The sequence below is a fragment of the Eschscholzia californica genome, unplaced genomic scaffold (genome assembly GCF_041429995.1).
Source record: "Eschscholzia californica isolate CP2 unplaced genomic scaffold, dmEscCali1.0.p SCAF_2, whole genome shotgun sequence".
Classification (NCBI taxonomy): domain Eukaryota; kingdom Viridiplantae; phylum Streptophyta; class Magnoliopsida; order Ranunculales; family Papaveraceae; genus Eschscholzia; species Eschscholzia californica.
Window position 1 is genome coordinate 23,182,623 of NW_028238309.1, and position 24,591 is coordinate 23,207,213.

General features: G+C 35.3%; 1 protein-coding gene across 1 annotated transcript in view; it reads right to left on the bottom strand.

Moving 5' to 3' along the window:
- Window positions 1-876: 876 nt before the first annotated feature.
- Window positions 877-24,591, bottom strand: part of LOC147556993 (uncharacterized) — a 29,311-nt gene continuing 5,596 nt past the window's right edge. The window contains exons 4-20 of the mRNA XM_086658033.1: window positions 24,272-24,373; window positions 23,016-24,171; window positions 21,321-22,160; window positions 21,169-21,222; window positions 21,024-21,060; window positions 20,831-20,892; window positions 19,019-20,639; window positions 17,773-18,391; window positions 16,822-16,947; window positions 13,289-16,741; window positions 10,336-11,767; window positions 8,640-10,146; window positions 8,016-8,137; window positions 7,660-7,751; window positions 5,987-6,240; window positions 1,186-2,971; window positions 877-1,062 (exon numbers count right to left, since the gene is read on the bottom strand). Of these exons, the coding sequence (XP_086514159.1) occupies window positions 20,873-20,892; window positions 21,024-21,060; window positions 21,169-21,222; window positions 21,321-21,539 (330 nt within the window). The 5' untranslated portion in view covers window positions 21,540-22,160; window positions 23,016-24,171; window positions 24,272-24,373 and the 3' untranslated portion in view covers window positions 877-1,062; window positions 1,186-2,971; window positions 5,987-6,240; ... (7 more) ...; window positions 19,019-20,639; window positions 20,831-20,872. The remainder of the gene's footprint in view (window positions 1,063-1,185; window positions 2,972-5,986; window positions 6,241-7,659; window positions 7,752-8,015; window positions 8,138-8,639; window positions 10,147-10,335; window positions 11,768-13,288; window positions 16,742-16,821; window positions 16,948-17,772; window positions 18,392-19,018; window positions 20,640-20,830; window positions 20,893-21,023; window positions 21,061-21,168; window positions 21,223-21,320; window positions 22,161-23,015; window positions 24,172-24,271; window positions 24,374-24,591) is intronic.

Sequence of the window (24,591 nt, forward strand, 5' to 3'; positions counted from 1 at the left end):
CTAGAACAGATCTAGAGAGAGAGGTTTAATGTATAGAGGAGAGAGAAAGGAACATTGAGTCCAAAATTAATTCTACCGAAATTCACCAAATAGTAAAGAAGCATCAAGTGTTAAGAACTAAGCATAATTCACCAAATAGTAAAGAAACACTGAGTCCAAAATTAATTCTACCGAAATTCAATCCCAAGAGGATCATAGTTACTCGGTCCGACTTAATAAGATAACGTACACTTCTATGAACTTATGAAATCATACCCACATGTAACTCGAAACACAAAACAAGCCCAAATTAAAACTTGATGCTTACTGTAATTTAGGTGAGTTATCTAAACTCAGATTTCCATCTTCTGGGAACAAGGAATCATCTATATCAATAGATAACAATGCAACCCAAGTAATATAGTAGAGGTCTAAAATCATCAATAAACAGTCTTAACCTAATCAGTCCTACATTAACTAATGAAATGGAATTACTAAAACACAATTAGATGTTTGAAGGTCGTCGGCCGGAGAATTGACCGGTCGGCGACCTTCGCCAGAGAAGATGATGAGATGGCGTAAAGATGAGGTGGTAGAGAGAGGTGATGAGATGGAGGAGCTTTTTTTATAGCATCTTCTAAAATTACAAGCCCCTTAGCAATAAAAAGAAACATAAAAGTCAATCTTATTTGACTAGTTTTAAGAAACGTCTTTATTCCCCAGAGAATTTTCTTTATTCCCCAAAGCCGCGGCTTTGATTTTTCGAGATGTAAGAAAAATTGAAATTTTGCTCTACATCATCTAGAATGCATTGAGGAATATCACGTTTGAATTTGTTGTTACCCCAATCTAGAGAATGACCTGTTGTGACCGTGTAAAACAAAAAATTATAAAGACTTTTTTATGAAGGTAATCATGTTGATAAAGTAAAATTTTATGTTCGAAGTATCAAATTTACATAATTACAGTTATAAAATTACTACTTAATCTCTAAATGAATTAGAAAATTACAAAAGTTAATATTCAAATCGAGAAAGTCAGCAAAAATGAGAGCATGTTGCATAAGATAATGACAGTTGTATCCTGAAAAACAAAAAAATCAAGTAAGAATGACTTAAAAAAAAAAACAAAATAACAATGATGATTTAAACAAAAAATAATAATAATAATGATTTAAACAAATTAACAAAAAGGGTAGGTGCTTACCAAGTCCAGAATCTTCAGATCAACAAATTTGTAGATGAGAAGATGCATGATCTTGAGATCGTATGATGTATCGTCATGATTATCGCAACAAAAACATAGAAGAAAATAAGTTGAATATAAGAAAAAAGAGAAGAAAATAGAGATTCGAAGTTAAAATTCAAGAAACAGAGAAGAAAATATAGTTTAGAAGTTAAAATAAAAATAAACAGAAAAAAGATAATAGAGATTCGAAGTTAAAATAGAGATAAACAAAGAAGATAATAGAGATCCAAAGAAAATTTCTTCCTGAGTTTAGATCTCAAGATGAGTAGATCGAGCAAAGAAGATGAGTATATCTTACCGAGTTGATCGAACGGTTGAAGATTTGAGGGTTGAAGATCAGGGTTGAAGCCTAAAGGTTAAAGTGGGTTGAACTTGAAGGATGAAATCTTGAAGATAAGTTTAATACTTAAAAACTAAAGATTAGGGATTTAGGGTTCTTCAGCCGCTCAACTCTAGATCTAGGATTTGGAATTTGGGAATAGGAAGAGAAGAGGTCGGGAGATGGATAAAATGATTTTATGTTTTCTTTTTTCATTTATATACTAAGTCATTTACAAAAAAAATTTGTTTGCACCCAAAACTTATAGCCCCGGAAACTTTGCTTCTTTCCCAAAACACAGGCCATAAAAAACTCTTTTCACCATTACTGGAACTAAACTACAACCTTTACCGCCAACAACCCTTGGTTGGAGTGGTAAAAGGTATAATCTTCCACCTTAATGGTCAAGGGTACGAAGCACATGCTGAGCGATTAAAAAAAACTACAACCTTTATCACTCTCAAACATATAAATGAAGAAGATCTTCTTCTTCTTTGTCTCCCTCCATTACTCTCAAACAGTTAACAAAAGAGAACCTTCTTGTTCTTTTTTCATCATTATTTCAACTAAACAGAGACCTACATCATTCTCAAACATATAAGAGAAAAGATTTAAGTTTTAATCTCTCTAATTCATCTGCCATTTTATAAAAGAAAAGAATTTAGTTCTAATTTTTCTAATTTACCTGCCATTTTATAAAAGAAAAGGATTTCAGTTCTAATCTCTCTAATTCATCTGCTATTTCATTTTATAAAGGCCGCGGCTTTGGGGAATAAAGAAAATTCTCCGGGGAATAAAGACTTTTCTTAAAACTAGTCAAATAAGATTGACTTTTTATGTTTCTTTTTATTGCTAAGGGGCTTCTAATTTTAGAAGATGCTATAAAAAAAAAGCTCCTCCATCTCATCACCTCTCTCTACCACTTCATCTTCTCGACACCTCATCATCTTCTCCGGCGAAAGTCGCCGGCCGACCAATTTTCCGGCCGGCGACCTTCAAACATAATTTTTTTTATTTTCTCTCTCGCTCTAAATTTTTTTTTCTCTCTCTCTAGAAAATACCAACATGAATCCAATCACAGCCATCCATGACATCAACATGAATCCAATCACAACCAGCCAATTCAACTGCTTTTACCTAGAAAAATTAATACTACAAAATTGGTCACCCATGAATAGTTGACACAGTTCATCATCTTTAAGACTTTAACCATATATTGGTTTCAGAATTTTACTTAAACAGACTAAATTTCTGCAATTGAAAAACCTGATTGAAATAATGTCATCTTAGAGCTAATGGCAGTTTGAGTCAAACCTGCGCGCCTAACTTCGCAAAATTGGCTGACAGAATAGACGGAGAAACGATAATATCACTTTTTGAAAACTTATCGACACGGGAGCCTTGATTGCAGTTTGCGATGTTCTCCTGAATTTAGAAATGGAAAAAAACATCAGAGTGGAAGTACAAACTTCATCCAACTTAACCCACAATTCACGGATTCTTTATCATATAAGTATACAAACTGATCTTGAATCAATGATCTCACAAAGACAATATAATCAAGTATTTTCGGGTGAGTGGGTTTTACTAGACACGGGTTGATATATACTCTAACAACTAACTAGTACTAGGGGACTTCCAAACTTTAGTTAATTCAATGAACAAGACACCATGAAATGGTAATCAAATTATATTTCCACAAAGGTATTCAAGTTGATTGTTTAAAACTCAGCTAGACATTAACACAAACATTAAAGACACAATTTTGAAGATCATATTTGATCACACCCAAACATGAAATCTTCAATAACAAACATGAAATTCTACAAATTCTTCAAAACCCATTAAATTTTCTCGAAAAGGGTTTCACTGTATCCTCCTAAATTACTCAATAAGCCAAAGAATCCATCAAAACAAACTCAAATAAAAAAGACAGTAAGTAATGAAGATTAATAAAAATCCGACCTTGTGAAGTTAAACGAAGAGGGAGGAGAAGAAAGAGTGAGTTTTTGAAGCTTAAGACCACCACAACCACTACCAAATCCATTAATTTGGGTTGTTGAACACAAAGAAGCTGCTGTTCCAGACATTTTCTCTCTCTAAAAAGTAAAGTTGGAGAGAGAAAAGAAAAAAAAATATTTAGAGAGAGAGAGAGAAAATTAAATTTTTTTTTTTTTTTTTTTTTTTTTTTTTTATGTTTGAAGGTCGCCGGACGGCTAATTTCGTTGGAGAAGATGATGAGGTGTTGAGAAGATGAAGTGGCAGAGAGAACAAATGAGATGGAGGAGAACTTTCAAAAAAATGTATTCCGTATTCCCCATAAAAATTTATTCCCCGGAGAATTTTCTTTATTCCCCAAAGCCGCGGCCTTTATAAACCCCTTATTGTTATTGATGAAAGAAAAAATCTCAATGGATGAAGATCAACACACCGATTTCGTGACAACATTGCCTCTGAGATAGACCAAATTCTCGTTTATAGATAAGAGAAAATGATAATAGCGGATTAATCCTACGAACAAAATGGGAAATTTTCATTTTTCTTCCCTGAACCTGTTTTCAAAGATTAGATGTCACCAAGACAAAGATAGTAAGAGTCTTAGTAAATGCGAGAGAATGAAGTTAAATAATGGTGTGTTTGGTCGCATGATTCATAAGTAGGATTCCTATCAAAAGAGGGATTTGGTAGGAATCAAGAATCCTTGGTCTATTTGGCTACCCTAAGACTCTTAAATCTTAAGAATTCCTGATTCCAAAGTTTATATTGGACAAAAACACACCCTACCCTTTAGGATTTGCTAAGAGTTTTGATTAATAAACCTAGATTTCAAACTTAAAATCAACAAAAATATATTTCCTTCTACAAAACAATTATTTTTAAATTATGTTTTTTCCGAAAATCGTTTTTTCTCTTCAAAAATAGTTTTTTTTTTCCCGAAAATCATTTTTTCCTTCAAAAAATCGAATAAAATCTTTGTTTCTCCAAACCCGATTTTTCCAACAACAGTTTTTCCCTCAAAAACCAATTCTTCTCCAAATATATATATTTTTTTTTTCCGAAATCCGATTTTTCCTGAAAACAGATTTTTCTTGAAAACTATTTTTTGTCCAAACCCCCTATTTTTTTATTTTTTTTTTTTTCGCGAAAACCATTTTTCCAATAACTGAAATTTCTTAAAAAATTTTTTGCTTCATGAAGACCGTTTTTCCCGAATTATGTTTTTTCCAAAAAAACGATTTTCGAAAAAAACCGGCTTTCGGAAGAAAAAAAAAATAAAAAAAATATTTTCGTGAAAGAAAAAGTTTCATGAAATCTCAGTTACCAAAAAAAATAATTTCGGGAAAAAAAATTATGAAGAAAACGGAGGATTCTCGAATGAAACGAGTTGCGAGAATAATGTTTCTTCAATATCTTTTTAAAGAAGTGTTAAAAAATACTCAAATAATAATAAATCATAGGATTCTTATTAGTTGTCAAACAATCTAAAAAATATTACTTGAATTGATGAATCCGCAGATTCATGATTCCGTCAACTAAACACACTATAAATAGAAAATGAATAAAGCTAGCAATGACTAAGAAGATGAACATAAATGTAGAGCATTACTCGAGCGAGAAAATCACAGTACATGCTAAATGGACAAATCAAGTTGTAGTGATCGATGAGAAAATCATAAATAGTTCTTCTTTGTTGTTCATTAAGATGTGATATAACCGCGCCAAATTAAACATTCTAAACTACCGGACCTAAAACCCATCTAAACTAGTGTCCTAAAGGCCATCTAAACCAGTGTCCTAAAGACCATCTAAACTAGTGGCTTAAAGCCCATCAAACAACCTTCGATAACTCAACTTCAATAAACCATGGTTTTCTGCGGGCGTATTGTTTTAATACTTCATAACTATATGTACCGTACTCAAACAATCTGAAGATACCAAAGTAAATTGTATTTCCTCCTTACAATACACAAAGGATTTGGGCTCTTAGAGATCCCGACTGATCTATGAGCTCCTTGTCTTACTCATTTGTCTTGGCATATTTCACTTAAATTCAATGTCTAATTGATTCGTATGATGTGATCCTCTATCGTATATTAACCTAAACTAGTTCTCAGTGTCAAGTTAGGCATTGGAAGAACCACTACTTCAAGCAACTTAACACTTCCTTCAACGGTAATTTTTCCTATTCCAATCTGCCCACGTTGAAAACATAGACAAAACACAAAGCCGTTGAAGCAATCACCGATAGAACACTAATGGTGAATTTCAAGATAAATTATTCAAGGCCAACAAAGCATCCGAAGTGAATCTCATGTTAATATTAGACTATCAATAACTAATTATGTATTGCAGACGAAACTGATACTCTAAGAAGTAAAACAAAACCAGCTTATTATTAGAAACACCACACATTAAGAAAAAGAAAGATAGAACAATTACCTGACCTTTGGCAAGGCGTCTCCTGGTAGCCTTAATCCTTTTTGGTCAAAGAACAAGAGGCAAGAACTTATTGTTCTTGTAAAATGACAATCAGTATTTGAGCAATTGATAATCTCACCACCTTACTGCATCAAAAGACAACTGAAAACCTAACTAGATCAGATCGATACCCTAAGAATACATTACCTATTTGGTTGAAGTCCTAACTCGAAATTCCTACAAACTCGTTTCTCCTTGCCAGCCTTGGTAGCATCCTTGACATTAGAGAACATAAGAAATTCAAGAGTATTAGTAAATGAGAGAGAATGAAGTTAAATAAAAAGAAAATGACTAAAGCCAATAACGACTCAAAAGATGAACATAAATTTGGAGCACCACTAGAGCAGGAGAAACATGTAAATGGGATGGTTAAACATAGTTATTATTTACAATTAAGTAGATAATTCAAAAGATATTCGAGTAAAACTGCGCACGCATACAATCTAGAAACATAGGCTAGAAAGCTGGTTAAAAAAAACCAAACTTGTTTTCTATAGAAATTTTGGATCTAAGGCCTAAATTGTGGGTCTTAATAACATCATAAGCCCAATACAAACAAATCATTTTTGCATCACAATGTATTAGAAAAAATGTAAATAACCCTACGCCTTTTACTGTTTAATTTCATGCAACTTAATTTATATTACGTAAAAAATAAATCTATTCCTACACATATCTACAACTTCACTAAACAATACATTATTGATGAATTTGTGTATTTGCACGAGGATAAACATGGATTAAGGGAAATGGATTTATTGCCTATTTGTAATTAAATTTGGGCATTAAACCCAATGTATTTTTTATACTGGGCCTTTCACCCATCTCCCCATTATTACAATATTCTATTTGTTAGGAAAACCAAATTTAGATTGTCTATGTATTTCCCTTCAAATTTAACTGAAATGTATGCTTCCAAATATGATAACGTATTATATAGATAAACACAAAGATATGAATCACAGTAATGTTCAAAATATTGTAGTAATTTTTAATACCAGGAGACTTGACACATCAAATTATTCGTGGCGGAGATCATATTACATACTAAATGAACAAATCAAACTGTAGTGATTGATGAGAAAATCATAAATAGTTCTTCTCTATTGCATTTAGTGTGTAATGTCTTATTATTTATTTGTATTTAGTTGGCACAAATCAGTATTCTGTCTGAAAACCATTTAAGTTGGAGCCTAGTGGTCTTTGAGGCTTCTCCCGATCCAACCAAGGGAACCTATGAATCAGTTCGGAATTTATCACCCCATGTTATTACGTAAATATGTCCATCTGTTCAATTTCCTCATTGGTGTTGGTTATAAGTTCTTATACCTGCATAATTTATCGCGCAATGTCACAATAATATTGGCTATTCGTGCCAAACAGGTAAAATAATATGGTTTTCTACCTGCCTATTGTTTTAATACTTCATAACTACATGTCCCGTGCTCAACTTAATTGATGATACAAAAGTAAAATGTATATTTCCTCCTTACAATACACCAAAGATTGGGTTCTTAGAGATCCTGACACTTCACTACAGAGGCAGGAAGGATTTATAACGGAAATGTTAACTTTTAAAGAACGACATATAAAAACTGAAAAAACGATTGGAGAAATAAAATTTAAAACATTACCAAAACTATCCCAGAAGTAACTTCAGTTTAATGCAGAATTCCAGCACCCCCTTCTTCGACAATGACCTCTGCTCACAAAAACTCCGAATAGTCTGATAAGGATCATGCACAATTACGAGAAAGTATTACTAAACAAGGAATGGAATTTCGATAGGCATTGAAATTGAAAAGATCCAGTCATTTCGGCCGAAATATTTTGAAATTGCATTACTTGTTCTTAATGAAGAAAACAACAGATGCAAAAAAAACATATAAAAAGTGACAAATTAGAAATATTTTAATGTGAGAATATTTGCTTGAAAGATGATTGGAAATTAGAAGTTGGAGGATGGTACTTGCAAATACAAATTAACCACCTTAGGTTTCCACATTTCGACATTTAATTTGAGTGTCTTGGTGGAATCTTCTATATTAACCAGCAATCAGCCCCTGTTCCTCGCATGCAACAGTAACGGATCTAAGGCAAGGGCCAAGTAGCCTGACGCAAAATCAAGGAACAGGAAGATGAGAACATATAGAATCCAAAAGGCAAACTCCAACAATTGAACTAGAACATAATCATCTGAATTGCAAATACATGCTCGCAGCAATAACAATCTGAAAACGCCGATGTTTAAAAAATCTCTTTCCTGCCACAAGGCCCTCGAGGAGATTTGCTCCCAAAAAGTGACCTTGAGGCGTGTGCCTCGACGCGCACAAGGCGTACACTAATTCTCGATGTAACCTATACTAAACGCAATAAAACATCAAGAAAGAGAAATGTCAACATCAATAGTTCAACTTCAAACAATCAGCAGAAAAGCAGAGAGATGAAACTCCAATATACTGATCATACCAGGTGAATGCTCACTGCACGAAGGACTACTACTCCCAGGACCCGTAATAAGATGAGAATAGCTACTGTCACCTTAAACTCAGCAAGTGTGCATATACAGGAAACCATTGAGAAACGATAGTACTTAATCAAAAGCAGAATATACCTTCAAAATGATTGGACCAATAAAATAACACAGGCAAACAACTGAATCATTCCCTCCTTCCAGGATTGGGACCAACAACCACAAGTTCATTGCTTGGTATCTGCAGAGTTAAAATTGGTTGTCAGAGAGGTAATATCAAACGGCTTAGTTATACCAAGCTCGTACTGAAGAACCAGCATGGTATATAATCCCAACACAAAGAAAAGACGCATATGTCCCTGAAGGTAATAGCTAACTCCAGGAGTAACAAACTCGAAAATAAAGCATGTTATGATACAAACAAAAACTAGTCCCATGAAGTATTCCATGGAAAAAAAGTACAAGAATATGTCCAACACTAGGAGCATTTAAGAGAGACAGCACATCACTAAGATAAGATGAGGACGGATTCCTAAAGCAAACCCTCATCAAGCAAATTGTCTCACAGCCTCAATAACAAATCAACTAGCACCTCCAAGAGGTAAAAATGAAACCACGAAGGAAACAAGGGTAAAGAACACAAGTTAATATTAATGAGTCAGCCAAAACTGGAGCAGAAACCAGCCTGCAAATACTCGATAGTCATTAAACCGCAAATCCACTAAAACTGACAACCAATCAGTACATCTTCAAAAAGAGGACAGAAAACTCAAGAACAACAGATCCTTTTCCTGCTAGAAAAAAACAAGCCTGCATATGCACAATAGTAGTTACAATCCTCTAAAACAACCAATGCAACCATAATAGTATTTCAAACTGTCAAAGGAATGAGTAGGAAAGCCCAAAAAGATTTTAAGCAAACCCAGAGATCTGAGGAGCATGTGAACTCAAAAGGTTTTCACTTTCCCACTTCAGGTAATGAACTAAGTATGGAGAGCTACAATCGCCATATGACTCTTAAAGAAATAAGTAGGATCCAGCCAGAATGTTGGATATGGACTGCAGACGTCCCACTAACATATCCTGGAAATAATTTGATGCAACTATAAACAAAATGTTTGTATCCCCTATAGTAAATGTAACTTCTACGAGTTGGTCTAGAATACCCCCTTGAAGAAGAAACTAGCGCATAACTAACACCTTCATAAACCACATAAGGAACAAGACTCTACAGAACAATAGAAGATAGGAAAACCCCCTCATTTCACAAAACAAGGTAATGCCTCCCTAAAGAGACTCCAATTCTCACATCCCTGGGAAATCAAATGAACTTTGCACACTATCATATTCCTTTAACATGGATAAAACTTAAAGAAGCGAGTTAAGAAATAGAACACCCCCTTCCAAGATGAACTCATCAGGAATTTAAAAGGATTAAATTTAGAGGCAAATTCAATATGGCAGCTCGTCAAAGAGGTCTCCTTTAGAAAATCACTCGTCCTAAAAGCCAAAAAAAATAGGTAAACCCTCATAGAGAAGGATATACAAACAACAAGGAAGAGTCCAATGCAATCTATGGAAAACAGGAAAACCCCCTTGAGAGCAAATCAAATCACGTCTCCTTGGAGTAAGGCCAATTCATAGATCCCTGGGAAAAAAAACAAATTAAGTTTGCATGCTTCTTCTATTATTCCTCCAACATGAATAAAAGCTAAAGCAAGTTAAGACAGACCCCTTCAGATACATCACAATAAACACCTCAGAGTTGACCAGCTAAAAAGACCTAATTACAAATATAAACATCGCATGAACGCATATCAAAATCCAGTGCCTTCACCTTGGAATGCGAGAGGAATAGGAATAGATATTCCATCAGAAGTTACCAAGTTGTAATGTAAAAGATCCCCTGAAGAAGTAAGAAATGAGAGGAAAGCGTTAAACTAGACAACCCCCATTAGAGGAATGAACAAAGCTCAATCTTCCTCATTATAAAGAAATTTAATTCCCTTTAGAACATTGTTATAATTATCGTATTGTATATTTCAGTATTAACAATGAACTAACATACGAATAATGCATTACAAGAGCTAGACTCCCTGCACGTAAAGATTTCCGTTTTTAACGCCAATAAGTTTGGCGCCAACTAGAGAAACAACAAGTACTTCCAAGACATTCTCAAAGTTGAAATCCAGGTTGAAATATACAGATGACCAAGATGTCCAAAAGTTACACGAGAGCAGCCATACGCCCCTACCCATTAACACGAACCGATGCCTAAGCATCTGTAAAGAAAAAAACAATCGAGAATAGATTCCAGAAAAACAGACTGAAAAACTAGATGTCCTGAAGTTACGCGAGAGCAGCCATACGCCCATACCCATTAACACGAACCGACGCCTAAGCGTCTGTAAAGAAAAAACGAATCGAGAATAGGTTCCAGATAAACAAACTGAAAAACTAAATATGTTTAATTTCTATACCGACACGTCTGATACATCGACACAGCCGATCTTACTGTTCACTCGAAAGCTTCCTTGGAAGCCACACAGCTGGGGCTTAATTAGAAGAATATAAATCTACGCTCCCCCCTGAAAATCCAATCAATAAACTATGATTGGTTTAAACAACCAGCACAGCAAGTATTGATGGCGATCCTGATGTGATTGGTTTGAATAATTATCGACTCTGCAGTAAGTGTCCAAACCCTACAAAGCAACCAACCAAGATGAAGTACAACACATGTACACCAAATACAACAAAACAACTACAAGAAAGAAAAACTTTATAGGTATTCTCCAAATGAAATCTAGATAAAAAACTGCTTTGTGCACATTGAACTTGAGATGGGAGCCCCATTTAAAAAGATAAATTGCCTCCTCTATACACCAATGTTGTCCTAGAATACCAACACCAAAGAAAAGGTCCACCCGACAGGTTAGCGACCAAATTGTTAGAGAACAAAAAAAATTTAAATGGTACTATTCTCCCGAAGAAGGACACAGGCGAAAGAAAGAAACTAATTTTTGAAAATCGCAGATTTCTGAGAACTATTTGGATACATAATTAGGTATTGATACTAAACTAGATCGCGTCTTCTAAGAGTTGGTCCAAGGTGCAAACCTCTGCAAAACATCAGTTGATTTGCTTCCGTTAATTATAGTTTTTTCTAGCAAGGATGACAATCAAATAATCAAATGAGTACTTTAACCCATCGCCTCTCTAACTTTAACATGGCCCGAATAAGACTAGCCGCCCCGTCGCAAAGATGCCTGAGAAAAAGAACAAAAAAAAAAGTTCATCAATTCAAGAAGATATGTAGAACAAGAGAGATCTTTAGAGGCAAATTGACTTGGACCTCAGACAGGAAAATATATTCTTATAAAACAAATTAACGTCTCCTCATAACACCAGGCAAAAAATGGAGTTCATCACATGTTAAGGAATGAAAAGATAAAGCAAGATCTTTAAAATATAGCATGCTAAAAACTGGAAAGAAAATTTAATAGTGTATTGTTTTCCCCAGGGACATCAGAAAAACATGGAAAGTCGGTCTTTGGGTAGGGGATACTCTTGTAATGTATTAAATACATTTGATGTTGTGTATCTAGAGAGTATACCCTCACATAGAGTTATACACGTTCAATCACAAAGAAGAACATCGTGGGATCGATGAAAAATAGGAAACCCCCTTGGGACCGAACCAAATAACATCTCCTGGGAGTTAGTCCAATTTCTAGATTCCTAGGAAAGTCATACGTATTCCGCATGATCTAATTACTCATCCTTCAACATAAATAAGAATAACAGAAGCAAGTTAAAGGGTACAACACCCACTTTCTAGATAAACTCATTAATACTTATAGATTGCAGGTAAATTCAAGTGGATCTCCTAGCAGCAAATTTCTACAAAGAGAATCTCTCAACTTACACACTCGTCCTCGAAACCAACAAATAACAGAATGGAGGACTGCACATGTTGGGAATGAAAGTATATACCAAGATCCTTTAAATATGGCACACTAGAAACCATACAACTGACGTATGGATATTGCATATTCTTTGAAGTATCAAATAAAGTTAAATGCGATCGGTATGAATACGTAAGCCCTCATTGAGAAGGATAAATCAATGATAAGGAAGAGTTTAATGATATATATGCAAAATAGGAAAACCTCATTGAGACTAAACTGAATCACATCTCGTTGGAGTCAGTCCAATTTGAGGATGCCTGGAATGAAACAAATGAATTTTGCATGTGTCAACTATTACTCCTCATTTCCTCTAACAAGGATAAAAGTTAAAGAAGCAAGGTAAGAAAGACCCCTTCGGATGAATCTCGTCGGTGTCAGTCCAATCTATAGTGCATTGCATAAGCTAGACTCCCTTCAGGTAAAGATTTCCGCTTTTGGTTTCAAAAGCTTCCCATGAAAACAATCTACAGACTTAGACCTTATTGACAGGAAGTGTGCTACCAACAAAAGAAAACAACGATCACTTCAATCACAATGTAGAGTTGTGAGGCATTTTAAAGATATCAAACCAACACGATAAACCTTAGAACGACCAGAGTGTCACAAAGTTACGCAAAAAGAGCCATACATATCTGACATCAACATAGTAATCTTAGTGTTTTCCACGAAAGCGTCGTCGGAAACCACACAGCCCAGGCTCACGTTTTTTTTTAAGATTTGAATTAATAATGAAAAGGAAGGTGTGTACAAAAACTTGGAAATTGGCTAGGAAGTTTACATGTTACTGGGAAGTTTATATGTTACTTCATTAGCTCATACCAGTTCAAAATAAAATCCAAATAGGAGGCTTTGAATGTCCACGACCTCTAGCAAGCTATTCTCATTACACTCTTTGAATGTCCTGTTATTTCCGAACTTCCAAACAGACCACACTATTGCACTTGGAATGAGCTTCCACAAATCCTTCTTATGTTTTTTTGTCTGATCCTGCTCCATTGGTGTATGACCTGCACTACTGACAGTATAAAGTAACCACTGAAATCAGAGAAAACTAACTGATCCAGAGAAGAAGCACAGATGGAGCCAGATAAATAGCACGAGATAAACATAGCAGCGTAACTACAACTGATGGTACGCAGTACGCAAAAATATTAACCACCATTAAGCCTTCCCTTGCAACGGCAGCGAAGTACATCTAAAGCAAGGACCATTCGACAAATAGCATAGGTCTCAGATAAGATGAAAAAGAATTTCTGAGCAAATAAGTTGTATTACAGTACTAGGTCAAACGGGCCCTTATCAACCCGAAGGAATCTCTCAACCACAAGAAACAAAAAACCCTCTAGCACCTTCAAAAGACAAACAAAGATAAAATAAAAGAGGAAGCAAGTTAAAACTTAAATCTCCAACTAAAATCCTCTGGAAAGCAAAGAATGCAGTAAGAACAATCACTTCAGTTGGTTAAGTATGGACAGCAGCAACTACTGTAATGCAAACCCTAAAAATGAAGTGAGAATTACCAAACTGCTACACAAACAATTCAAAATAAGGACATCCTCAGAAAGACCAAGTGATTTTTCAGTGAAATGCATAGTCCTAGAAAATGGAAGATCAAGACGAGTGCTGGATAGCAAACTTCCACTGAAATTTCCTCAAATATTTGAAGGCAATCGCAAATGAAATGCCGTAAAGATATCGTCTTACAAAAATAAGAAGCTTCTACGTGTTGGGTGTAGTAAACCTGCTTCAAGAAGAAACCATGAAACTATGTCAACCTAAATCCACGATACAGAAAGAAAATCTAGAAAGATCCTCTTTGCGGCAATACAAGAAATTCAATTAACTTGTAGGATAAAAAACCAAAGAAAGCAAAAGTTCCACACCAATTTAAGGAAAAAATTTGAACACAATACTTTTTAACAGGAGAGCACTTCCATACTACAACAGGCGCAAAATCTAAAAAGGTCAAGGAATTTTAAACACTGTGGGAAAATCGGACGAATTGTAAACTAAACTTTCGGCGGAGCAAGAAGTAGAAAACCCCCTTGAGATCAAACAGGCTCAGCTTAAATCCAAGTCCTAGTATACCAAATGCCAGCGATCATCAGATTTTCGACCAGCAAAATCACGCAAATAGCATCGTTATATCCAACATGTTAGCGAATGGACATTAGAGCAAACTCCTCAATTTATGCAAGCTAGAAACTAAAAAACGTAAGAAACTTAAGTGATATTGTTCCTGAAATATTGGATAGGTAATTAGGTAATGACACCCTTAGAGAAGACTTCCATATAACAATATAAATCAGGAAAACCCCCTAAATTGATTTTTGCATGCGTTAATTATAACTTCTCCACCGAGGATAACAATCAAAAAAACTAGCAGTTCAGAAGCCTCTTCACACAGTTAACTTGACGAAGATGACCACAATTGTCCTAGCAAACCAATAAATTATGGAAGAATAGGACTGACCATCTTATCTCGAAAATCCCTGAGAAGGAGAAAGAACATGAATTATGTCTTTCAATTGAAGAAGACTTCATGAAGAAAAAATAAGAAACTGAAAGAGGTAAGTTCAATCAGAAAACCCCCTTCACAAGAAACAAAAGAACTCAGTCCTCAAATAGAACACCACTTGAAACAAGAATACTGATACTTAGGTACTATAGTAGATTCACTGTTTTATTTTCTTAAGTTAACTAATACATTTTTTTTTTTGAAAAGTTTGAATTAATATATGAAAAAAGGTGGTATAGTACAATGAAGAGAGCAGACTAGACGCTAAAGATTACATCGTCAACTCATCCCATTTAGAGGTAAAGTCATAGAACGACTTCCCTTTTGCCCAACTAGAATTCCTACTCCAATGAAACAATAGAGCTAAAACCACCTCGAGGCTATTGGAATCACCATTGCCCTTGAAAGTTTTCTCATTTCTATCTGTCCAGATAGACCATATTAAGGCAAAGAGGATGAGATCTCAGACCTCTTTCCTAGAGCTGCTTCTGTCGTCTGCCCCATTGCTCAAAAGTTTGAGAAATATTTCTTGGCTGACACCATGAAGCTCTTACAGAGTTCAGAAAGAAATTCCACATCTTGCTTGCACCCTCATCTTGTTTTACAGAGTTAACTAGCACCATTGAAAAACACCAATAAGGAAGAAGACTATAGAACAATAGAAGATAGGAGAACCCTCTACAATCACAAAACAAGGTAATGCCTCCCTCGAGAGAGTCCAATTCTCACATCCTTGGGATATCAAATGAATTTTGCGCACTTCCAAGATAACATCTCCACTAGACACTCACTCATCCTCAAAATAAGAAAATAACACAATGCATGATTATACATGTTAGGGAGTGAAATGATGTAGCAAGATTCCTACAATATGGCACACTAGATACCAGAAATGTAATTTATTAGTGTTGTTTTCCTCAGGGGCAGGAGACACACATGTACAGCTGATTCACAGATATTGCATATTCCTGAAAGTATTAAATAGATTAAACGTTACCGAGATAAAGCGGCAAACCCTCCTTTAGAAGGATAAAAACGACAGGGAAGAGTTCTATCCAATCTACGGGTAACAGGAAAAGCCCTTGAGAGCAAACCAAATCACGTCCCCTTCGAGTAAGCCAATTCAAAAATCCCAGGGGAAAAACAAATGAATTTTGCATGACTAAATTATTATTCCTCTAACAAGGATAAAAGTTAATAGGATACACTCCTTCAATTGACAAGCTAAAAAGACCCGACCACAATTATAAATACCGTAGGAAGGCATATCAAAAACCAACGCCTTCCCCATTGGAATGCAGGATGAATAGGAATAAATATTCCATCAGAAAAACAACTTAGCAAGAAATCGGGAACAAAAGCTACCAATTTTTCATTTACAAAGATCCCCCCCACGAACTGACAGGAAGGCACTAAACTAGACAACCCCCGTTAGACGAATGAACAAAGCCCACTATTCGGCGTAACAAAGACACTGTTTTTCCTGTAGAAGATTGTGAAACAAGTTATATTGCATATTTCAGTATTAAAAATAAACTAGGAAAACCTATAATGCATTGCATATGCTAGACTCCCTGCACGTAAACATTTGCGTTTTTAGTTCCAAGAACTGTGCTACCAATTACAGAAACAACAATCACTTCAAAGACATTCTCAAATTTTACCTCCTGGTTGAAATATCCAGATGACCAAGATATCCTGAAGTTACGCAGAAGCAGCCATACCCGTTGCACCACGAACGGATACCTAAGCTTCTGTAAAGAAACACCCAATCAACAATAGATTTAGATAGAGTAACTGAAAAACTAGATAATGTTTAAGTTTCTATACCCACATTTCTGATACATCGACACAGATGATCCTAAAGTTCGCCGAAAGCTTCCCTAGAGGCCACACCTGGGGCTCAATTGGAAGAATATGAACCTATGCTTCCCCTGTGAAGAGCAATTGAACCAATAAACTGTTTTTGGTTTAGACCACCAGCACAACAAGTACTAAAGGTGATAATCATATGGATCTTATCATGCACATGAACATGATAATTTCGGCATCATATTCATTTTCTTAAGTCATTAAAAAGTAATTATCGATGAACTAATAACCCCTTCAATATCCAATACAAACTTGACAACTATTCGTAGTTGCAGAAGCAATCGAAAATTCCCTAATTGAATATCTACCGAATTTGCAGAAGCAATCAACTGATCAAGATTGAAAATGTCAAAATCCAACCCATGTTATACTACGCTAATCAGAGAAACGATTGAAGAATCAAATCTAGATGTTCGAAACGCGAACCAAAAACAATAAAACCATATTAACTACGAAACCCTATTAGGCGAAAGAAAAACAGTGGAATGGCACTGTCATAGTACAGGAAGTATGGTACAAATATCCCCCACTGGAAGATAACTTCCATTGAAATAACCAACTTAACAAGAAACCCATATTCAGGAGTTCAAGTGTTACTAGTTTCCACCAGTAGATTATCTGACTTTTAATTGCTAACACCCCATAATGCTGTTCCGACGATAAGTGAAGAAATCCCAATTGGTCAACGATTGGACCAGAAAGAAGCCTTCGCAAAGAATTCACCTCTTTAAATAATCAACTTGAAATTGAAAACCCGCTTCAGAGAAGCCAGACTTCTGCACATATATCCAAACCATATAAAGCTACCGACTACGATGAAGTCCAAGACATGCACACCAAATACAAATAAGCAACTACAAAGACACAAAAAAATTGAGGTATTCTCCAAATGAAACTAAAGAAAAACCACTACCTTCATCCTCATTAAACTTGAGATGGGAACCCCTTTTAAGAAGATAAATTAAGTCCACAATACACCAACATCGTCCGGGATTACAAACAATAAAGAAACGGTTAAGCGACATGTTAGGAAACAAATTGTTAGAGAAAATTCTGCAACATTTATGCTAGCGACAAACTAAAAGAGATCAAAAGAAATTTAAATGGTACTGTTCTCCCATGGAAGGCCATAAGTGAAACACGGAACAAGAGTTTTAAATATCGCAGATTCTTGAAAATATTTGGATAGGTAACCTCATACAGAGCGTACTAATGTAACCAGATAATATTTGGATAACCTCTCCTTGGAGTTGGTCCAAGTAGCAAATCCCTGAAAAACGAGAATTGATTTTGCTTCAGTTAATTATAGTTTCTCTAACAAAGGCAAAAATCAAAGAAGCGACTTCGGGAAGCCTCACATAGTTAACTTGACAAAGCTGGCCCTAATCATTCTACCAAACCAATAAACCAAATGAGTACTTATAACTATTGAAAACACCCTAAAACGAAACGAAATAGAACACCTTTATAACCCATTGCTTCTCATACATTAACAATGTAGAATACAATTACCCGTCCCATCACAGAGATGCCTGAGAAAGAGAACAAAAACAAATGTGTACATCAACAAGAAGAAAGTTCAATAAGATAACCCCCTTTTCACACAAAAAAAGGACCTGGCCCTCAAATAATCACCATAGGGGCGCGAGAGTACTTTTGAGTATTGTGGCTCCTGAAAATGTATTGAATGGATACATTTTTTCTATATAAACATAACTAGCAGCTTCATAAAGGAACAATAAGGAAGAAGACTTCTATAGGACGATAGAGGATAGGGCATTTCACAAAACAATGTAATGTCTTCGTGGAATAAGTGCAATCCTATCATCCCTGCCAAAAAATAAATTAACTTCTCATGCTTTTACAAACACACCTCTACCGAGTATAAAAATTAAAAACGCAAAGAGCGAGAAGACCCTCTCCCAATATAAAGAGCTCATTAGAAGTAGAAAAGGACGAAACTTCAGAGGCAAATAGGTTTGGATCTTAGACTGGAAAATCTCTTATGAGAAATCAAATAAACGTCTCCCTATAAGACCAGTCCTCGAAACGGACAAAAATAAGTTCATCACATGTTAGACAATGAAAAGATAGAGCGAAATTCTCACAATATAACAAGCTAGAAACTAAAAAATAAATTAAACAGTGTAAATGTTTACCCAAGGCACATGAGAAACGCATGGAAAGGCGGTCTTTGGGTATGGAATACTTCTGAAACGCATGGAAAGGCGGAACTGATGCAAAATAGGAAAACCCCCCGGGAGATAGCCAAATAACATCTCTTGGAGTAAGACCATTCTGTAGATCACTGGGAAAATCAAACAAATTTCACTTGCTCTAATTATTAATCCTTTACCATGGATAAAAATCAAAGAATTAAGTTAAGAACTAGAACACCCGCTTCCTAAGATGGACGCATTAGTGCTTGAAAAGGATCAGAGGCAAATTCGAATGGCTCTAATAAGGAACACCAGGCTCTATGAGTCCCTGGTAAAAAGCATTCCAGATAAGCCCCAATAATCCTAGAAAACCAATAGAATCAAATGAGTACTTAGAACTATTAAAAACACCCTAAAATGGAACATGCTAGAATAACTTTCTAAGCCATCGCCTCTCTAATATTAACATGGCAGAATAAGAGTAGCCGTCCCATCACAAAGATGTCCCAGAAGAGAACAACGACAAACAAGAAGAAAGAAAAGAAAGCGAAAGAAGAAAGTTTAATTAGATACCCACTTTTCACAGATAAAAAGAACATGGCCCTCAAGTGGATCATGATTGGGACGCAAAACTACTTTGAGTATTGTAGGCTCCTGAAAAAGTATTAAGTAGATTCCTTGTTTCTACATTTACATAACTAACCTTCATAAAGTAGCAATAACTAAGAAGACTTCTGCAGAACAGAAAACCCCTGCATTTCACAAAACAATGAAATGTCTCCCTGGAATGAAAACTATCATGCGTTCATGCTTCTATAGTTAAATGATAGTGTTTCTCCTAGCATAAGACGAACACGAACCAGATTTTTAAATGTCACTGATACCTGAAAATACAAGGGTGGTTAATTAGGTACTAACACCCACAACACCCTTGAGAACCAGATTTTTAAATGTCACTGATACCTGAAAATATAAGGGTAGTTAATTAGGTACTAACACCCACAACACCCTTGAGAGGAGGAAACACAGAATTCCAAATGACTCTAGCAACCAGAAAGAAATGATCCTCTGAATCTTGATGGCTAAGTCTGGAATACATGTTGGGCTTTAGGCTTCTGTCATTAATGGTTTAACTTAGGCGGTTAACGTGACGTATATCGTAGTCGAATTCTCAAAAATAATTTAAGAAAAAAAGAAGTTAAGGAAGCAAGTTACGAGAGACCCCATCGTAGTTGAACCCAGTCCACCTACCAAACAATAAATAATGGCAAAGAACAATTGAACTACTGAAAATCCGATCACAAAGATAGAGAACAAAGGAAGGTTTTACAATAAGCCACTGTCTTCCCATAAAAATACATGTAAAATATGACCAAATGTTCCGCCACAGACCCTGAAAAATAAAATGGAAACGGAAGTTATTTTCATTTGAAAAGATACCCCTGAAGTGATGAAGCATAAAACGGCTGAGAGGAAAACGCTGAACAAAACAACCCCCTTTAGATGCATACACGGAGTTCAATGTAGAACATTGTGAAACTTATTACTACCCAAAGAACTAAACCTTTGAATGACCATAATCACAATTTGGCGCTATAAAGAATTTTAAGAGATATCAAACCTACAAAAAAAACAATCGGATGACCAAGATTTCATAATCTAGACAAACAAATTCAGACAAGATACCATTAACACAAACAGGTACCGTCCGTCACAAAGATGCCTCAGAAAAAAGAACAAAAAAGAATATTTACATCAATTAAGGTATGAATAAAGAAAAGAAACTGAAAGAAGAAAGATTTCATAACCTACACGAACTGATTCAGAGAAGATACGATTAACAGGAAGGGGATATCATCCCGTCACAAAGATGCCTGAGAAAAAGAACAAAAACAAATATATACATCAATTCAAGAAGAATGAATAAAGAAAAGAAACTGAAAGAAGAAAGTTCCGTTCGATGATCCCCTTCTCGGAAATAAAAAGAAGTTAGCCCTTAGATCACCTTTGGACGCGGGAGTACTTTTGAGTACTGCAGGCTCCTGAAAAAACACTAAGCAGATTCATTGTTTCAATATTACATAACCAATATCTTCATAAAGCAACAATAAGGAAGAAGACTTCTGTAGGACAGTAGAGGATAAGAGAACCCTGCATTTCACAACATGTAATGTCTCCCTCGAATAAGTACAATTCTCACATCCCTGCAAAAAAAATGAACTTTTCATGCTTCTACAAACACATTTCTAACATGTGTAGAAATTGAAAAAACAAAGAGAGAAAAACCCCATCCAATAAGTACTTGAAAACGATTGGAGGAAAATTCGAATGGATCGCCAAGCATAAATGTTTTTCGAAGAAGTCTCAACTCGATATCCACTAGCCCTCGGAACCAACACATAACACAATGGAGGACTGCACATGTTGGGGACTGATGGTTTATTGCAAGTCGCTTCAAATATCGCACAATAGAAACCATGATGTTTCCCTGGGGAGGAGAAAATCGCACAATATCGCACATTCCTCAAAGTATTAAATAAATTAAATGTTATTGACAATATGACATAAATACGTAAACCCTCATAGAGAAGAATAAATCAACGATAAGGAAGAGTTTTATGAAATATATGCAAAATAGGAAAACCTTCTTCAGAGCAAACTGAATAGCATCTCACTGGAGTAGGTCCAATTCGAACATCCCTTGAAAAAAAACAAATGAATTTTTCATGTGTCAACTATTATTTCACATCTTCTCTAACGAGGATAAAAGTTAAAGAACCAAGTTAAGAGAGACCCCTTCTGCTACATTCCAGTTACATCCACATAGCTGACCCCTTTCTCCTACCAAACAATGAAGTGAAATAAATACTTATAAGTACTATAAAAAGCACAAAAAGAAAGAACGCAAGTAGGTTTAAAAGCCACTGCCTTCCCCATTAAAATACAGGAAGAGGAATAGCTATTCCATCACAAAGATTCCTGAGAAAGAAAATGGAAACAAGGTTACAAACTTTTTTATTTGAACAGATCATCCCTCGACAGGAAGCAAAAAAAAAATCAAAGAAACAGTTAACCGAAACTAGACAACCCCCTTTAGACGAAAGAAGAAAGCCAAATCTTCCTCCCGAAGACACCAACTTTCCTGTATAACATCATTAAACTTTAAATAGTGCATATTACATATGTAATAATGAACTAAAATAATAAATGCGTTGCATAAGCTACACTCCCTTCTCGTCAAGATTTTCATTTTTGGTTTCGAACCCCTCCCTCGAAAAAGAAAATCAACAGACTGGGATCTTGTTGACAAGAAGCAGGATACCAACTGGAGAAAACAACAATCAATTCAAACCATCTCAGAACTCAGCCCTTGATTGAAGCATCTCATTGATGAATCATTGTTTGTTACAGATATTGGTAGATTAAAACGATAAACCTTCAAATGACCGAGCTGATGTTTCAAAGTTATGCCAAAGCAACCATACCCATAAAAGCAATCCATTAATCAGAATATGACCGAGCTGATGTTTCAAAGTTATATGCCAAAGCAACTATACCCATAAAAGCAATCCATTAATCAGAATATGGTGGTTATAGATTATTAGAAAGACACCAAACAAAAGGATAAATCTTCTGCTGACCAAGAGATGTCGTAAAGTTACGTCAAGCAGCTATACCGATTAGCACAAACAAATCCAGGATACTTACGTATCCGTGAAGAAAACCCCAAGGCGAGAACAGATTCTAGATGAACAGATCTTCGGTGTGACAGGTTACTGAAACTATGTGAAGGTATTTAAAAACATCCTTGACACCCTAAGCGAAGAATTTTACATAACAATGTAAATCAGGATAACCCCCCTAAAAAGAAAACTAGATCGCGTCTTGTTGCAATTCCCTAGGGACAAATGATATTCTCCTTGTCCGTATAAAAAACGAACAAGGATAAAACTCGAAAAGCTGGGGCTCAATTGAAAAAATATGAATCAGTGCTTACCTCCTGAAGAGCAATCGAATCAATAAACCGTTATTGCTTTAAACAACCAGTATCGAAATTATTCTATGAAGTCATTAACAAGTCATTATCAATGAAGTTAGCCCCTTCAACATCAAATACAAACTTGAACCCTATTTGTAATTGAATCAAATGACAATTAAAATTTCGGAAACTTAACAACTATCGAATTTGCAGAAGCAATCAATTGATCAAGAACGAAAATCCAAGCCATATTAAACTGCGTTTATTCAGAGAAACGACAAAAGAACCAAAAATAGATCAAAATGCAAACCAAAAACAACAAAACTAAATTAACTACGAAACCTAGATTAGCCGAAAAGAAAAACAATGGAATGTCATAGCACAGGAAGCATAGAACAAATATCCCCCACAGGAAGATAAACTTCCATTGCAACAACCAAGTAAACAAGAAAAACATAATTTGGAGAGGGGGTTCAAAGGTTATTTCACCAATCATCCTAGCAAACCAATAGAATCAAATCAATACTAATAACTATTGAAAAACCCCTAGAATGGAACGATCTAGACTGGCTTTTTAACCCATCGCCTCTCTAACATCAACATGGAAGAATAAGACTAGCCGCACCATCACAAAGATGCCTAAGAAAAAAGAACAAAAACAAGTATGTACATCAATTCAAAAAGATATGAAGAAAGAAAAGAAACTGAAAGAAGAACGCTCAATAAGATAACCCTCAAATAGATCATCATTGGGACACGAGACTGCAAGTGTACTTTTGAGTATTCTAGGCTTCTGAAAAATTATTAAGTATTCATTGTTTCTATATTTACATAACTAATACCTATAATAAGGAAGAAGACATCTACAGGACAATAGAGGATTGGAAAACAATGGAATGTCTACCTAAAATAAGTACAACTCACATCACTGGGAAAGAAGAAAAGAACTTTTCAAGCTTCTGCAAACACATCTTTAACAAGTATAAAAATTGAAAACAGAAAGAGAGAGAGAGAGATAGAGAGAGAGAGAGAGAGAGAGAGAGAGAGAGAGAAATCCCCCTTCCAATATAACCAACCTCCTTAACAGAACATTAGAATCAAATCGGCTTGGACCTCAGACAGCAAAATCTCTTCTAAGAAAACAAATTAACATCTCCTTATAACACCAGTCAACCTGGAAACCAAAACAAAAAGGAGTTCATCACATGATAGGTAATTAAAAGATAGAGCAAGATTCTTATCATATATCATGCTAGAAACTGAAAAGTGAATACCACTGAACAAATAAATTCTTCCGCTATCAAATATAAGATCGAATTAGATGTGTAGCTGAATCCAGTGACAATTGAGATTTCCAAAATGAATAACTAGCAAATCTGCATAAGCAATCAACCGATTAAGAACAAAATCCAACCACTAATCAGATACAATTAAGCACGTAATTTAGATGCTCGAAATGCAAATAAAAAACTATAGTAAATCAACCGCAAAACCGTAGACCAGTATAACGCAAACTACTTTCAGGCACCGCTCAATCAGCAAAAGATCCGGCAACTAATAAGCAGGAATAAGGACTCCCCCAAGAAAGAACGAG